The sequence below is a fragment of the Ascidiella aspersa genome, chromosome 1 (assembly GCF_963924565.1).
Source record: "Ascidiella aspersa chromosome 1, kaAscAspe10.2, whole genome shotgun sequence".
Lineage (NCBI taxonomy): Eukaryota > Metazoa > Chordata > Ascidiacea > Phlebobranchia > Ascidiidae > Ascidiella > Ascidiella aspersa.
Window position 1 is genome coordinate 2,286,555 of NC_139447.1, and position 18,353 is coordinate 2,304,907.

At 35.4% G+C, this 18,353-nt stretch overlaps 2 protein-coding genes and 1 non-coding gene across 3 annotated transcripts in view; 1 reads left to right on the forward strand and 2 right to left on the reverse strand.

Moving 5' to 3' along the window:
- Nucleotides 1-11,153, forward strand: part of LOC146166511 (uncharacterized) — a 52,051-nt gene extending 40,898 nt beyond the window's left edge. The window contains exons 16-22 of the mRNA XM_083388984.1: nucleotides 1,772-1,916; nucleotides 4,501-4,630; nucleotides 5,265-5,370; nucleotides 6,172-6,220; nucleotides 6,625-6,710; nucleotides 6,980-7,054; nucleotides 8,071-11,153. Coding sequence (XP_083245110.1) covers nucleotides 1,772-1,916; nucleotides 4,501-4,630; nucleotides 5,265-5,370; nucleotides 6,172-6,220; nucleotides 6,625-6,710; nucleotides 6,980-7,054; nucleotides 8,071-8,744 — 1,265 coding nt within the window. The 3' untranslated portion in view covers nucleotides 8,745-11,153. The remainder of the gene's footprint in view (nucleotides 1-1,771; nucleotides 1,917-4,500; nucleotides 4,631-5,264; nucleotides 5,371-6,171; nucleotides 6,221-6,624; nucleotides 6,711-6,979; nucleotides 7,055-8,070) is intronic.
- A 1,236-nt stretch (nucleotides 11,154-12,389) lies between these two features.
- Nucleotides 12,390-15,033, reverse strand: LOC146166513 (uncharacterized). The gene is made up of 4 exons (XM_083389158.1): nucleotides 14,897-15,033; nucleotides 14,333-14,469; nucleotides 13,778-13,902; nucleotides 12,390-12,838 (listed from the first exon to the last, which is right to left on the reverse strand). The coding sequence occupies exons 1-4, from the start codon at nucleotides 15,017-15,019 to the stop codon at nucleotides 12,633-12,635; spliced, it is 591 nt and encodes a 196-aa protein (XP_083245284.1). The 5' UTR covers nucleotides 15,020-15,033; the 3' UTR covers nucleotides 12,390-12,632.
- A 405-nt stretch (nucleotides 15,034-15,438) lies between these two features.
- LOC146166514 (U2 spliceosomal RNA) lies at nucleotides 15,439-15,633 on the reverse strand. The gene has a single exon (XR_014501361.1). It is a non-coding gene; the product is annotated as a U2 spliceosomal RNA (small nuclear RNA).
- Nucleotides 15,634-18,353: the final 2,720 nt, after the last annotated feature.

Genomic DNA, 18,353 nt, shown 5'->3' on the forward strand with positions numbered 1-18,353 from the left:
GGAAATGGCATTATCATTCTTATCACAATCAATTCTAAGATACATTTAATGCGAAATAGGACTTTTACAATCCCGTTACACTTTCTGATTGTCACTGTTTCAATGCTTTAAATATCTGACCTTTTCTCTTTAGATCAAGATTCAAAAGTGTGCAACAATGATTATAAAGCTCGTAAAATAATGGTTGTCAGAAAAACATGTTTTAGTAACATTTGTCTTTTTAAACCTTATCTTTTCATGTTTGGTCTAGCGAGTTCTCTGTTTGTCTCCATTTATAATCTATTTTCGTAATACATACACTTTTGGCATTTTGGGCAAAAAGTAGATTTACAATGCACGACGCCATTTATCGGTAGTAATTGCAAAACCATTGTGTTTCCTTTAGATATATCCGATACTTTTATTCCGATACCAAGACCCGATATTTCAAACAAAAACCCGATACCAAGTTACGTCATTAATATGTCCTAACGAGCAATATAACTTAAATTGAAACGTTCAAAAGTCTTTGGTTATTAAAAAGGCAAAATTGGCTTTAGCGTTAAGAAGTTTAATTTTTATCCAATTAAGTTCATTCATGTTCACCTTTCAAGCTAAAAATCGCTGCGTTAGATCGCAAATCAATCTGGAATTTTGTATTAATTTGGTATCTTATCGGCGCCGATAACACAGAGTATCGGACGATACTACCACTTGGTATCGGGTATCGGCTCCGTTTCGATATTAATTCGGTATCGGATCGGCACCAATTTCTCCGAAGTATCGGACGATAACTACCACTTAGCATCGACTGTCAATCCTCTACTATCGGACATCCTTAGTTTCTATACACGAAATCATTTCCATTTCACAACTTACCAATAAAAAAACTGTCTACGAGTTTATAGGCGCTTAACGCCATGTAAAATAATTGCCCCTATTAAATTAAGGCTTGAGTTATTAAATTTTATCGCCATATTCAGCAATCGTCTCTTCGGCTTCGAGTAAGCCTAAACCAATTTCAAGTAAAGTCAAACCACCACCCGAAGTGGGTCAAAGTAAGTTGGTTTGTCGCTGAATCACAACTGCTAAGTGGCTTATTGATTTGAGTGGAGCTTTTCGCAATTCACCAGAGTCTTTAAATAAAATGCTAATTTCATTTTGTTGTTCGTTGCTGTGCGAATTTGGTTTGAAAACCTACATTGTTAGTTTCAGATAAAATATCGCCTTATCATTTTTACTAGCAACCGTTAACGTAACTAAGTTGGTAATATGATGTTATCAACAATCCATGTAAAGATTTTTTTTACATTTTTCTAAGTAATTAAATGTTTATTTTAAAGTTTAAAAAGCAACTGATCAAAACTAATGTGGGTAAAATTTAGCCAATTTGAGTTATGTTTTATAACAAACTTGTACAATCACATGGCATGAAGGTATTGCATGTTTTAGTAATTTTCCTTATTAGTAACTGTAGTTGGATGCCTATGTATTAAATATTAAATGAAGAAACCTAATCGTTTTTGCAACATTTTTAATTAAATTGCAAAAAAAAACTTTTTATAGAAGTTAGCATTTTTAATTATTTTCGTAAACTAATTATTCAATATTGAACGCCACCTAAAATGTCGGTCAAATTAACCCTCGGGCGTCGCAACCATATTGCGTATCCATGAATTGTAATGCAACAAGTTCAAGTGACCTAAAATTAAATTAGTTCAAGCGGTTCGCACAACCGTTGCTGAGCAACCATCTATACTCCCCTCCAAAACCTGCTTTTTTCTTCTTGCAGACGAGGAGGGCTCGACGCAGAGCCTAGCAACTGGATCCAGCAGCACTCTCGTGCTCGTGGTGGCTTGCGTCCTTATGCTTCTACTCGGGATGGCTTTTGGTGCGCTTCTGATGCATTGCAGACAAAAGAGCAGAGGAGAAATGAGGTGAGATCAGGCATAAAATTTGCTGCCCGTGATATTTGCAGGCAAACTGAGCTCAAGTTTGCAATCCGTGATAGACACAGGCAACGCGTACATGAAGTGTTTGTTACAGCTCGATTTTATCAAGATTAAATATAATTATTGTAATAACCCTAAACTTAATTATAAAAGCTAAAATTAAAATGTGGGTTTGGCACAATTTCACACCTAACTAGTGTTGCAATACCCAACAATTTACAAAACCTGAATAATAAGAGTTTTGTTTCAAGGCATAATATATCAGCGTACGAGTCGAGCTTTTCAAAGGATCAAATCAGTTTTGGCCAGACCGCCATTTGTATTTATTCCATTTGTACTCAATCTCTGTTCCTTGCTATTTGGCATAAACCAAGGTACCGCTGATCAAATGTGCCAAGCCTATAAACTGCGCTTAGCAAACAATTGGGTGAATTCCAGCAGTTAATTACAATCGTACGCACCAAAAACTAATCGACTCCCTGGATAAAAAAATGTTGAGTTTCTATGCTAAAAAAATGCATTATCTCCACTATAGATGTCCAAAAATATCACATCGGAGTCGATACCCGATACCAACTGGAAGTATTATTACTTTCGATACTAGGGTGGTATCGGTGCCGATCCGATACCGAATTAATAAAGGAATTTCAGCCATAATTTGCGATATACAATATAGTTTACATTAAAAGGGTGATGGATTTATCAAAACATAGTATAGGTTAACATTTGGAGGTAACTAAACGTCTTTGACGCCAAAGCAATTTTAATCTTATAACCTTAAAATGCCTCGAAACGTTTTGATTTTATTTAATTCGCTTGTTTAAGCATAACCAATTAATTATTTTTAAAACTCAATGTAATGTGCCTTAAAAGAGGAAAATTGAAACTAATTTGCCGTTTTTTTTTCAACATTGCTGCGCTTTCTAAGTGAGAAAAGCGGATTTCGGAAGTGGGTTTAAAAACGCATGTTGTTGTCGGCAAAGCTTTCTGAAAGATGAAAAACAATTCGAAATAACAACGTTTTGTTTACATCGAGTTCCTTGCATCTTAAAGCTTGTCGTGTCGTTTAAAAACTGCTTTTTGTTGTTGAAAATATTGCCGAAAATGATCTTCTTTCTTCATAACGATAGCTTGATGTTTATTGCGTTTGCCTATTTGTTGTCGGGTATTCCCCCTGCTTACTATGCATGTCCGCTACAATGTTGTTATCAAATAAATAAGTATTACTATAATTATATCTCTTAAAAGGATTGATAAAGTAAAACAGTTGCGTTTAAGTCAGAATAACTCTTATATAAGTCAGCTATGAATAATAAAGTATTAGTATTCATTAAACGTTTAGTGTCATGTATATTTAAGTAACATATGTCAAGTGACGTATCGCTACACAAAATGGATTTAATGGATCAGTGCGATGTTCGGCTATTTAATTTCTATTCGCAACGAAAGAGAAATGAGTAAGACCACAATGTCAAAAATCGCTTGATTTTTATAACAACTATACAAACCTTCCTGGCAGCAATAATTTGCGTTTTAAAACTGTTGTTATGTTCATTTTATTTAATATATTCTCAGTGTGGATGTTTTTTTGAACCAAGTAGAATAGTTAACATCAATACAAAGCATAGCTTGAACTGTGTCTAAACTAAATCGAAACAACTAGTTTTATAACACTACAAAATTTAACAAACAAAATAAAGTACTTTTATAAGTGAGGTTTGGATATACCTCAGTCACATTAACTATTGAATATGCAGGAACATATCGAAAGCTCTCTTATCAAGATGATTTTGATCTACTTAAACTATTTGGCTTTCACATTTATTATCAAGCTGCATTGCAGATCCGCGCATAGTGCAAGTATATTGGTATCCATTACGGTATAACATTTAAATCAACTGAAGATGATACAAGTTCGTATCGAAACGTATTTATCAAGATGCTGTCGATCTTCTCCTTTTGGCTCTGAGATTCATTATTAAGCTATATTACAGATCCGTGCATAGTGTACCTCATTCCATTTAAAATATTTAAAATATTTAAAAAAGCTGGTAGATTTGCGTGCTTGGCGCAATTAAGTAAATCTTTTTGCCGTTAGGTTGTTCACTTTTTTATATCCTTTTTTTATTTTTGCCTAAATTGATTTAAGTAAGACTAACTGATGATGATGATGCAAGTTTGTACCAAAATCGCCTTAAAATGTCGATTTCCTCTAATTTTTCCGCTTTGGCATTCATTACTGGCTACTTTAAAAAAAAGCTACTTTACAGATCTGTGCATAGTATATGTAAAGCACTCTACTGGTGATTGTATAATAGTGTTGAACTGCTCTTGGTGATTTTATAAGAAGAAAGATGAATTACAGTAGAAAAAGAGTGGCCTTCGCGTTTATCTCAACCTTATTTTACCGCACTGAAGATGGCATCAGCACTTGCCGAAACGTATGCAAATAAAAGAATGAATCTTTTATCATTTATTTGGGCCAATCTTTTTCTACTGAAGATTATGAACAGATCCGTGTTACTGTTTTGTGTTCCAAAGTTGAACTAGTCTTCTGCTTTTATTCCAGGATGCCTGTCAAGGGAAGCTACCAGCCTGACAGCAGTTCCCGTGTCGAGTTAGAAACGCTCACTTCTCAAAACAAGTCGGGGACGAACACACAGATCGACTACCTCGAAATGGGACGGGGGCCTGGAAGGGTAGGAACTCTTATTTGTCTGTATTTAACAAATGAATGACTTTTTTGACAACTCAAATGTTTTGTAAATTGAAAAATGTCTTCCCTTCAATAAGTATGGATTACCAATTTTTTCCAGCATACCTAGTTGTTCAATCTACGCTGACAAAAGTTAAACATTACGACAACTGTAAAGTTTTTAAATTACAAGATTTTTTAAATTTTGTAATACAGAGGGACTTGCAATTTCTCTCCGAGGGCCCTTAGATTTTACTCTTGCGCTGGCAAAAGGTATACATTTCTTACCAAGTTTTTTTGCGAATCTGCGCCGCCCAGAATTTTGGAGCAAAATGAATTTCGTAGAATAGATAAAAGTAAACCTATAAAAACATATTTGTCAAGATTCTGCGAGAAAAACAAATTTAAGCCGGGTCAAATAGGAATTGCAGCGACTTACTTTCAGTTAATTATTGTAAAAGTGGGTATTTGTATATAGGGCATATTTCTATTTTGAAAAAAAGGCAAGAAAATTTGATAATTCCGGCATCTTTTTGTAAGCTTGCTCGCCGTAAACACACAATATACGCCTTTAACTTTTAAAATTGATTTTGTAGGAGTTAAAACCATTTTAAATAGCGACAAAAAACTTTTCTCAGGTGTCGCCCAAACCGGGAATCCCCGATCGACCCACCACCCTGGTGCACCACCAAGTGGACATTGCCAACCAACCGTACGCCCCCCTCACACCCTCAAGCATGGAAGGTGAGAAACCCTCGTGACACGCATGATTTTTAACAGTTTTGTTAACAGCTATCTGTTTTAAACTCATAACGACAAGCAACATATGTTCAAAAGTCTTGGAAAGAATATGAAAGAAAATTTTAAGGCAGGTTGGGCAACCTACGGCCCGCGGGAAGGATCCCAATTTAAATCGTCCGGCCGCGCCCTCTTCACAAAATGCACACAAAGCAATGCCCCATATTTTTAACTAGTTTAAACATCTAAAAAAATTGAAAATTTGAAACAAATTGCATTTTCAACGCCGTTTGGTGGCTTTTGGCCCAATTGACTTTACAATTTTTGTCAAAAAATCTTATAAAAAAAATCTATAACTCTTTTTTAAGTCTGTTGATGTTTTTTGCTAGGTATAAATTGTGTAGCAATCCTGATTGTGTTTAATACTTAAGAATAGCAAAACTTACACTTAGATCTGATTTGAGTATTGTTTTTACATAACGTAGACGAAATGCCACATACATAAAACACTTAATTTCTTCTGATATTATCAGGTATTACTGTTGACAAATGTGGGATGTTAACAAACTGTGGCACACTGTGCCTTATTTGGTCCAATTAAACACATTTAATTCTGTCTTATCCTCCACATTATTCTCTATTTAGTAAAATTGATAAAGAAACGCGTATATTACCAAAGCAACAGGCATTTTCTATTTGAAAATATTCAGACCTAATAACATAACACACGACGCCATATGGTCCTAATATACCACATATGCCTGTAGCTATAGAGACGTAATCATTTTAATGACATGTTTGTGATAGATGTTGACGCACCTTCTGAGCCACCTACACCAAAGCAAGGTCAACAAAGGTCAGTTTGTTTTCTATAATTTGTCGTTTCAGTCGCATTAAAATTTAAAAAACTTTATTTTTAATGTGATTTCTAAAAGTATTGTCTCCTAATCAAATTTACTTACAACTACCGTTACAAACGTTAAGTTGTAAAGACAAAAACGCATATATCTTCCTGAATTGTTTTTAATGCCTCGCTATACGAAACAGTAAAGACTAGCTTATAATAATTTACAAAGCACTAATAACAATGGCGGTTAAAGCTTTTATTAGTCGTAACAATTTGGGTCATTTACCTTCTAGCAAAGCTTTTTTTATTTATATAAACAGCTTGACGCGAAACCGCTTTATTTTACTATATTTCTTCAAAACAATCGCGTTAAGCAAAACTTCTTAATATAATTATTTTTGGTATTTATCTAGGCAAGGCGGGGGAAGTCCCTTGCATGGACAGACACTGGAGTCTTCGGTTTTCGACGAAATCGCTGAACGTTGCAAGTTGCTCACAGGTAGCTTTGTTTAAAGTTTAAACCTTGATATGCTGGCAATGATTAATTCCCACCCTTTGGTAATCGTGAGTATTATTAACCCAGAGTGCTAAACATACTCTAAGTCTACACAATGTCAGAAACTACGTTCAAGTGTTCAGATTCGAAGGGGTGAAAAAAGAATAATTTTCTTCCCGGGTGTTGAAAATTTTTCTTACGGTATGCATGATGACGTCACAAGTTACGTCATTACTGTTTTATTAAAATAATTGTTTTTTATTTATTTTTAGACGAGATAAATGAGGTTGAAGAGCGCCACCCACCGGCGGTCGGTTACAACTTCGAAGTTCCCAGTCGCAAAGAAGGTAAGAAGGTTGTTTTATCTAAAATATCAGTATTGTTAGGTTAAAAGTGTGTTACGCTTAGTCTTCTTCTTCTTTACACTTTTAAGTTATGTTTCAACCAGGCTATAAATAATCCTTGGCATTAAATTCATGGATTCGCCAAAAAGCAATGTAATGTAAAACTAGATTAAAAGAAACCTTCGTAGCTAAAGGTTTTTATAAAAAAACTTTTATCGAGTTAAAACACATGTCCATTAAAACAAGTTCAGATGCGAAGTTTAAAATACCAGTTGTAAACATTCTATTACATTGTTTGTATAAAATACAATGCATACATGTTTCAACAATACATGGAGCCTATTTTTTAAGTGACTTTTTAGTCACATTTAAACCTTCGTATAAATTACCAGTTTATTTCACAGCTGTCTTAATTGCAGATGAGAAATGTCGTCACTAAGGTGATTTATTCTCTTCTCAACAGAGTGGTTTATTCATATTTTAACTTAAAAGCATCGCATTGTGTGCGAATTCAGTTTTGAACATTCATTCTTCCTTTGCCTTTTTTGTTCGTTTGCAAACTTTAGAAAAACATTAGCATGAAAATATATAAACGTTGTTAAATTGAAAACTCAAAAATATATACTGACATATTCATGTGTGAATCTCACAATTTTAGTTTAAATTCACAAACTGGTCAAAGCATATAAGCATGGTTTAATTTAATAACTCCGTAATATTATTTGGAAAATCTTTTAGACATCATATTGATAATTAAGACGTTTCGATACGAGCTTGTATCATCTTTAGTTAATGTTATACAAGCTCGTTTTGAAACGTCTTAATTATCAAGATGATGTCGATCTACTCGACCTTTTTGGCTTTAAATTTATTTTCAAGCTACGTGTTTAGTTTATTTTAAAATCTTCGCCTAAAAACGCAATTTTTTTTTTGTTTTTAGTGTAGCTTTCTAGTTAACTAAACCGTACTTTAACACGTGTTCTCCTCCCCCAACATAAGCATGACAACTTACCTTGCAGATCCCCGCTCTATCACTCCTCCTCCTCTTCCGATCAAGCAGAAGAGCATCCGACTTCCTCCTGTGCTCCCACCTCCACCAGTTCTCGCTCCTAAACTCCCTCCTGCTCCTGGAGGACCCAAGGATCAGAGCAACTCAAACAACAACAATGCTTTTCCATCTCCTCCAGCATCAATGCTACTGAGGTCATCTTCAGCAGAGATCAACTTCCCTCCTCCGCCTAAACAAGACCCTGAAGAAAAGAGTCCTCCGTCCTCTGCAAGATCCCCGCCTCCGTATCGGCCACCTCCTCCAAGAAGAGGATCTAAATCTTCCTCCGTATCTGACTCGCCAACGATCTTGTCACCGCGCTCACCTCCTCCGTTTAAACCGCCTCCTCCTAGAGCAAAGGGAATCAAGAAGTATCCCACCTTCTCCGATCCACACGGCCAAAGGATGAAGCCTCCAGTCCTTCCGAAGTCCAGAGCTGCTCTTGCTAGATCCGCATCACTTAGATCTCCTCCTGCTCACGCGAACGACCCCGGAACAAACACGCTTCCTCTTCGTCACGAAGGCATCCCGGAGAGGATCGTGACTCCACGACAGCGTCCTCCGTCGTTCCGACACAACAGTAACGTGAAGACTCCCACCAAGAATCCAGTCCCTGTAAAATCCCCCATTGTTCCCGGACTTTGAACCTAGATTCAGGAGTCTCCTAAATCAGCGTTTTCTCTCAATTAAACGATCGATTAAGAGCTTTTGAAAAAGGATTCCCTTAAAATTGAACCCTGGAACACAACAAGCAACGAAAGTAATGTTCAAGTGAAATTTCCATTGTTCAGGAGTCTGATCCAAGAAGATTCAAGAATCGCCGAAATGATAGCTCTTTCTCTCAATTAAACTCCCTGATAAAAAGCTTTTTAAGAAGGATTCCCTTGAAATTTAACCCTGGAAACCAACAAGAAAAGAAAACAATAGTAGAGTGAGATTTGAATTGTTTCCGGGCTTTGATCCTAGAAGATTATGGAGTTGCTAAAATAATGGCGCTTTTCCTCAATCAAACCCACTATAGAGAGATTTTTAAAAAGTATTCACTGATAATTCAACCCTGAAAAACAACAAGCACGAAACTAAATTGGCCTGGTCTTCGAAACTTCGGACGCTGGCCATTAATGATGCATATAAGGCATACTTTAGTTTTAGACTGTTTTTTTATCGAACGGAAAAAGTCTATTAAAGTGTTATTTAAGGATGCGTTAATCTAACTTTAAACCTAGAAAATCATAGTTGTCCTAATTCTAAAAACCGTTTGCAACTGACTTCTAGGATCAGAAAGAAGCAGGTTTAAAACGAAACCCGGTGATAAATCTGGAGAGCTTTACATTTTTCATCTAGACAACATAACGTTTTGCAAAAGTCAAACAAAACCATAAATGGCGTTTTGAAAAGGCTGCTGAAAATCCTTTCCTGGAAGACAACTGGTAAAGAAGATTATTTTTTGGTCCTAAAATTTAACTATTATCTGTGTTTGGGAAGAGACATCCTTCGTTATTGCAATCGGTAAAAACAAAGGCATTCATCTCTTTTGACCATGCTTGCACAGAAATTTACGTTAAATTCACCAAGTATAGCAGAAATTTGTAAGCACTAAAACAGCGGCGAAATTATTTTTGTCCAGTCGAGGTTTTGACCTCAATTTTTAGTTTTTTTACGTTAAGGTAGCTTATTACAAAAGTCAAAGAGTCGGCAAGAAAACTGAAACTGATTTTTTTAATCTGAACTTGTAGCCATTGTATTTTTGTCTCATCATTAAAAGAGTAGCTGTTTGCAACCGTATGAATATATAAAAAGTTGGCAGACTGTTCAGCTTAAATTTCCATGCACGGTGGAAAATTTTAACTGCAAACAAGCCATTTAGTTTCTGTAAAGCCAAGTTAACCACTTTTGTTCTATTTCATTCGTTATTTGTTCATTTCTTGCACTATATCTGTTCTTGTTTTTGTAGTTGTATAAAAACTGTTTTTCTTTTATTTTTTCAAGGTACAATTAATTATCTGCCAACCCTGAATAGGTTGTAGTGATACTGTAAATTAATAATTTATGTTGTAAATAGGCCTGAGCAATTTAAAATTAACATGTAACGTTTTTGTTAAATACTGTTCTCCAGAAACCTATTAACTGTTGCGTTTAGTCGTAAGGTGATTTCTGAAATGATCGTTTTTAGTTCTAATGATAATATCCTTAATACATTCCCAACCAAAAGCTCAAAAAACTCTTGTAGGTAATTTGAAGCATTGTAATGTACAATATGTTCAAGTTCATTATTGTGTTTAGACAATTTACAAGATAATGAATCATTTCAATAGTTTTCCGTCCTTTTAAAAACGAGCAATCTGTAGAATATTTAATGTCAATTTCCTTGTAGTATTTATTACCTATAGTTGCTTGGCATGATACATTTGCTTCCGTTCTAAAATATGTTCTTCTTTCTTCTTTGCTTGATTGTGTTTCGTTTGTTGGCTGACAATCCTTTTCATTACGTCACTTTCGGGTTTTTATTGCACGTTTTGTTTAGTTTTCTGTACATAATTTCACCAACAGCCATGCTAAAATATTTAGGAGTAATTTTGTGCTGACTTGATAAATTACTTAAAATTATTTTGTTAAGAAAAGTCAAACTGAACCTTGACTAATATTATAAAAAAATTGCTTCTTGTTTCTTCGCAGTTAATATTTTCAAAATAACCTTTTAAGTACAAGTCTTTAACATTTATACGGAAACCGAAGAGTTCCATAATGTTCAACAACATTAAATTTTGTTTACGATTAGCTACAACTAGTTATAAAATATCAAGTGTATGAACAATTGCAATTATTCATTCATAAATATGCTAAAGGCAAGTGAAGTGGTTTAATAGTTTAATATGCCGACGAAATATTCAATTGTTATCACTAAGGCATTTGTTTCCCTCATCCATTTCTTCAATTTTATTCTTTTCTCTCATCCAGTACACTGCCGTTAATTTGTTTGTGTGTTCTAGAACTCTTAACAATAGACTTTTCAATTCGAAAATAAACATGTAACAGGTGCTGTAGCTTTTTCAACAAACGATTCTAACGAAAAGTTATTTGACTTATGTAAATTACATTTTCCTATTAAGTGGTTAAAGTATGTTCGTTTGTGATTTTTGTGATATATATAACTAGCTGCAGTTGTGTAAAATAGGAGGGTTAAAGTTAAATTAATGTTGAAAATCGAATTAATTTCCTAAAGCTTGATGGATTTTCGTTTTGAACATTTCTGAAACTGAAATTTTAGTTTAGCTACATTTAAAGAATGGTCTGATAAAAAATAGACTTTTTACCGGTACGACGTTTCGACCGTTTCCAGCTTACGTTGACCACTAATTTAAAGCAGAGCTGCGGAGTCCAGCTCTAAAAATACCAAGTAAAACTATACCTGAGTCTGACGTGCTAAATTTCAAAAACTAAACTTGCCGCCAACTCTGAAGGCGAAAAAGCATAAGGTGGATATTTTCCAACCATGTGTTGTGATTGGTGAAATTATATAAAAGGCGAAATAGCAGAAGGTGGATATTTTCCAACCATGTGTTGTGATTGGTAGAATTATATGAAAGGCGAAATAGCAGAAGGTGGATATTTTCCAACCATGTGTTGTGATTGGTGAAATTATATGAAAAGCGAAATAGCAGAAGGTGGATATTTTCCAACCATGTGTTGTGATTGGTGAAATTATATGAAAGGCGAAATAGCAGAAGGTGGATATTTTCCAACCATGTGTTGTGATTGGTGAAATTATATGAAAGGCGGAATAGCATAAGGTGGATATTTTCCAACCATGTGTTGTGATTGGTGAAATTATATGAAAGGCGGAATAGCATAAGGTGGATATTTTCCAACCATGTGTTGCGAAGGATGAATTACATGACACCCCTTTAAGTGGATTGCTGAATATCCATCGTATTTAGTTTCGTGAATTGGTGGAATACGGGCTGTAGATTGCAATCGAACACGGGACTTAACGAAATCGCATTTTTGCCGGAGTAGAAAGTAGAACTAAGGTTTATTTTATTGGCGGGGGTTGTACTCGGGATATTTTGATTTTACATGTTTAAAGTTTGTAAGAAATAAAGTCTTGAGTTGTTGACTGATCGTCAAGCTATCTCGGTGATTTCATATCGTTTCAAATAAACTTCCACGAGCCATATTTTTAAGCATTTAAAATCTAAATGTACTGTGTGTTTTTTTACGCGGCCCATACTGATGTTCCAAATCCCATACTCAAGTTCCTTCTTTATTTGTGGTTAAAATTTTAAACTTACCATTTAACATATTATAAATAATAAAAATCATTTTAAAGTTTTTTTTTTGAAAAAGGAAAACGATGTTTAAGTATTTTATATTACTTCCTCCACTATCAAGTTTAAACATATTTTTTTAATTAGAAATAGTGATCATTGTAATAATAGATATTTTGTCTCGTTTTTATTGCAAAGAGTTGTAAAAACGACGTAAAAGTTCCACTGCTGCATTTCAGTAATTACAACTCAGCACGTCGGTTCTTCAGCCTGTAATGCGGTCTGCAGAGCCGCTTGCCGTTTGGCAAGTATCTTGCGGACTCTTGCGGCAAAGTGGATCGGGTGGTGCCAGGCACTTTGACCGGTCCATTGACTTGTAGGCCCGGCACCATTCGTCCCAGTACAACCGGTAACATCGGCCAAGAGCGGCGTCACATTCACATTTTGCCTTACGACCCTTGTCCTCGTCAACTGAAACGAGTAAAAGCGAAAATATATTAGATTACGTACGACCGATAAATATGCATTGATGCCGATCTTGATAACCCCTAAATCCGCCCATGATGCCTATTGAAGTGTGTAATGACTTCAGTCAAGCAATGTTGTAATGACGTAAGTCAAACAGTTCTGTAATGACTAAAGTCAAACAGTTTTGTAATGACTTAAGTCAATGACTTTAGTGATTTGTTAAACTGACTTGACTTGACTTTAGTGATTTGGTAAACGGACTTGACTTGACTTTAGTGATTTGGTAAACGGACTTGACTCGACTTAATTCTTTTGGACAATTAACTTTACTTGGATTTAAGTGATTGAGGTGGGTTGAAATTAAATGTTTTCATTTATCAATTTACTGTAAAATCTATATATTTATCTTTAGTTAATGCAACCACATTCACGCTTTCGTCAACTAAAACGTGCAAAAGCAAAATATCTAAGTATAAAACTGTTATTTGCACCGATATAACCCTATAAGGTCCTGTTACAAAAGTTTAAAATTTGCTTGGGTCCGTCAAACTCTCATAAAATAATTTTCAGTCATATAAAATGTAATACGGTACAATTTACATATGGCCTTTGCTTTTAACTGAGAAATTCTGTAATGTCCGTCACTAGTTTTCAATGAACAGCAGCAATTGTTTGCCAAGAAAACTCATCAAATTACAAGTAAATACCGAGACAGATAAAGTCCGGATTCAACACTGAAAAGGTCCGCCTTAGGACCGCGGTCCGCCAGTTGAGTAGCCCTGCCCTAGAGTAAAGGACGAGTACAGATATTACCACTTGGCATCGGGTATCGGTTACGATCCGATTTTATCGGACATCCCTAGTAACTTTAATCGCACACTAAACAAAACTTCTAAAGAAAATCTAAAAAAACTTACCAAAAAAGTTTCTAAAAAAACTTACCACAAATGGCCTTGTTTTGTTCGAACGAATACTTGTACTTGTACTGGTAGAAATACAACCAAAATCCACTTCTTCCAGAAAGTTCTACCACGTTGACGTAACATTCATCGTGTGTTTTGCAACACCTGAAACACAATGGACCACGTCGAAATAGTAAAGCAACTGCAAACCGGTTTTAATCGCACCCTTTTAAAATTAAAGACTTCAGTCTTAAGGCTCGTTCACACTAGACGCGTTAACGTTAACGTCTGGCGTAAAGCGCTAGCGTCGTCCAGTTCACACATAACGCGTTGCCAGCGTTAACGGCAAATTTCCTCGCTTCCAACCAAAAGCGTCAAAGTTAAAATATTTCAACTTTCCGCAACCGAAAGGGTTTTTTTAAAAAAACGTTTTACGTTAACGCTACACGCGTCTAGTGTGAACCAACCTTAAGTGCACTTAAGTTACTGTTTTCAAATGATTTGATTTTATTCTGGTCGTTTTTATGCTTTAGTCGTTTGAACAAATGACATCTAATACAACCTATCCCAATTAAATTATGTCGACTTTACTCACTGGTCTATGTTGTCTCTTGGCAAGCCGACGCCTCCTGTACCACAATAACACCCGTAGTTGTTGAATTTGTCAATCAACACTGTAGGGGTGGTTCGGGCCTCAGTAGAAACTACTTCTCCCAGTTGTCCTTTGTAAATCTTTGCAACAAATAGGATAAAAAACGAAACGTCTTCGAATTATGTTTATCTGTAAGTTGCAGTTTTGTTTAGGTTTTTTCAGGTGTATTTTTTTTTTAATATTGCAATATTTCGTGTTGTTTTATGTGACGAGTCAAAGCTTAGTATTTAGATTAGCTAGGGTCTTTTCCCTCTGTTACTATTAGAAGTTAGCTGTGTAACTATGCCTAAATATACAACGTACTTGTTATTTGTGTTATATCTTACGTAACTGGAAAATAAATATTGTGAAATAACATTACAATTTTATAGCCCATAACAACAAAGAATCTAACGTTAATAGCGGTACGTTTGTTTGTTTGTCACAGTTTTTGTTTGCGCCCTTACAAACAAGAAAATTTCGAAATATGACACATTTTAACAAAAATTAGTTAATTCTACAACCAACCTTATCAGGGTCATCTCCTTCTCTTGGCCTTCTCTGCAAGTTGTTGAGGATTCCTTTACAGGCGACAGCAACTTGCAAGCAAACAATTAAGCTAGCAAACGTAAGCAGTAGTTTAGTTAGCATTATCACTTTTTTGCAGAGCTGTGGATTTGAAAAGTTTTTTAAATTAGAATGAACATAAAAGCGCGCTAGTCAAAAACCATGTCACTTTTTATTGGTACAGTAACGACACCAGTTGCTAAACTTGAAATTGCAAACTAGTGGAATAAATATAATTATACTTGACACATCCGAACCCGAACGCTTACCCGCGTCCTAACCTAATTAATGTGCATTGATTTGATAATCATTTGAATGCGTTGTAGAGTACTAGTCAAACGCCCATCAAAGCACTAACATGACTTTTTTTTCGTTTTGCTTTTAATAATTTTTTTAGGTTTAATTTTTAGAGGTTAGTATTATATTTGTACGTAGATCAAATTACAAAAAGTTTACATTGTTTTATATTATTATTTTTTTTTTTTAGGAATTCCCACGGTTTGGGAATGTGGGCCGTGCCTGGAGGTACTGCAATACCAGCACAACCCGGGAGCAGGGCGAAGCAAGCTTCGGCACCGTGCTCCCTGTCCAAAAATCAGGTTAATACAAACAGCAAGCGAATCGATTGCGTCCCAGGTATTAAACTGAGAAGAACAGATTAAAGGCTCATTACAATGTCCTATTTCCCGAAAATTTTTAGTAAAAGGCGAAATATATACACGTTGTGAAGTCTTAGCTCTAAAGAGCTTTTTTAACAAATCGTCCTTGTGCATTCCCGCCCAAGTCACAAAATACTTACTTGAGAACTCAACACAATTCAGTTTATAGTTTGTGGTTGCACCCATGCAATATTCATGAAACAAAGCACAACGAAAATATTGTCTACTTGTACCGCCATGCCCACTAGACCAAAGCCTAGTTTTTAATATGGAAATAGCTTAAGCTGCAACCTGCAACTAAATATTTTATCGGTTTTAAATTGTCTTGTATATTGGATTTAAATTGATTCAAGTTTAGTAAAATCATTCGCCATGTTTCAATAAAGAATTCGAAAAATATAGCAGTTCTTTAACAAACAGAAACCCTGAAACAGTAATGTTCCATAACCACCGTATATAGCTTCACATTTCAAGGAAACACAATAAGCCAGTTACTAGTTAATTAAAGACAAATTGCATTGAATTCTCGACAAGCTTTCGCACAAACGCGCTTCATCGGGTTTTTGACTCAAAACAATTTTTCTTTATATACCACCTGATTACCCTTTTTAGAATTAGACAAATACGGCCATTTACTAAAATACATATTCTAAAATTGCTGTTGTGTGCTCACTGCTTCTGTAATATTGGATTCGCTTCTTTCACATTGAGCTCGCTACTTTACTTAGCACCAAAACATTTGCCACTGAAGGCTTTTAAACACATCGATTGGCTTTCGCGGTTAATTAAACGCGATCTGCTGCTAGAGCTAGCAACTTCCTGTTTCAGCAAGTCACTGCTAGATGCGTAATGTAAACAACAAGGCACAAAGCGCGATAATTGCTTGAAATTGTCTTTGTAGGTCAATGTTTCTCAATCTTTTTGTCGTGGCTACACAAATACTAAGCTTAAATAACAGCAAAGCTTTGGCGACCCAATTTATCCCTGAACTTTTTGTAGGCAATCAAAACACAATAAATGAGCATAAGTAATGTCTAATTAAATGAATGTGATCATGTATCTGCATTTGTTGAACAAATGTTGAGAAAATCTCGCTTAAAACGAATCGCATAAAGCTGCAACAGTCCGCGAGCCAAATCAACAACAACCCAATTTTGGATCGCCACCAATGGGTGGGAAACACTGAATGTTGGGTATGTGCTGCAATGCATAGTAACCCTGCCTGCGCTACGACAATAGTTCCAAAACGGACCCATTTTTAAAACACATAAACGCAACCCCTCATTTTTAATGAATCAATGATATATAAACTAAAGTCAATTAAATCACATTTAAATTTGTAAAACGTTTACATTTCTAGACATATTGTTTTAAACAGGTAAAATGTCGGGATTTACACTAAGTGAGAACTGTTTAGCTAAAGTTACCATTTAAACCTCAATTCGTCGCATTCTGATTTTTCCCAAGACAAACCTGCTACCATCTGCATTGCGTTGCAGAAAAACACGACTTACCAACGCTATATAACTGCCAGTGACATAAGTACAACATTGTCTAGGTTTAATTTTAGCTGTAACTACGTAATTTCCGCCCTTACTTGCTGCTGCAGTTAAGGTCACAAGTTTAACAATGAGCACGATTGCTAATAATCCTGTCATTGTGATGCAACAGTCGTTGTCACGTTCGAGAATCAGTTTCATTGTTCGACCAAATTTTGCAAACCTACACATTTTAGAAGCGCATGGAAACAGCTGTATAGCTTACAAGCTGACAGATAACTGAAGTAACCGCTTAGCTAACTTAGCGAGTTCAAAACAAGAAATTAGCCTTAGGGCTACTTTTCCAGCAATATGCTTATTTGTGGTTACATTGTATAAGGTCACTCGGCAATCGCAGTTTAGAAGGAAAATTCCGATTTAAAGCAACGTGTAAACAGCTGTTGTACTTGTTACTATTATCAAGCTAGCACTTCCCTACAAATTATGCTCAAGTAGCAAAGACTAGTTATTACACCCTGACCAATTGTGCTGCATTACTGCCTGCATCCAATTATCCACGATAACCGTAAGTTGAGTGTGCGCGCAGTTCACCAATTCGAAAACAACCTTTGCTGAATCATGCTTAAGAACGCAACAGGCTTGTAAGCGCTATCTGAATCCTATACAGCACTCGCGTGAACCTAGTAGGCTATATGGTGTGTCAGGTTACCTGTCTGACGTGCTGCAATTAGCCTTGCGGGGTTGCAGGCTTAAATTCTTTTTCGAAGGTAATCTCATTACTCTAATTTCTGTTTTTCGCAGCGTACAAATTACATGAATGTGATTTTAGTGAGTCAGTGCATAATGTGTCAGATCGACCAAAATGTGTACTATATTGTGACGCACATATGAAATTTGTGTAGGAAATTGTAGTTGTGATTTTTTTTCCCTTTTTCTAAAACAGATATTAGAGATGTTTTCTTTTATTTGCAGATTAACAATTAGAAAAACAAGTTTATTATTGACTGATTGTTGCTAAAACTTTAATATTTTTTAACAGAAATGTGTTCAGTAAACCCTTTGATATACGACACGTTATTTTGAGTAAAAGGCAACTTTTATTTAAATTAAAACGCGTACAACTTTTTTTAAATTGAAACGCAAGCGCTAAATACAGTTCAAACGCAAACTTGGCATAAATCAATGTATAACATTTAATGAAAAACTGAATGCAAATTAAGTAGAGCTTGGACATTTTTTCGGCGGCTCGTCATAACACTT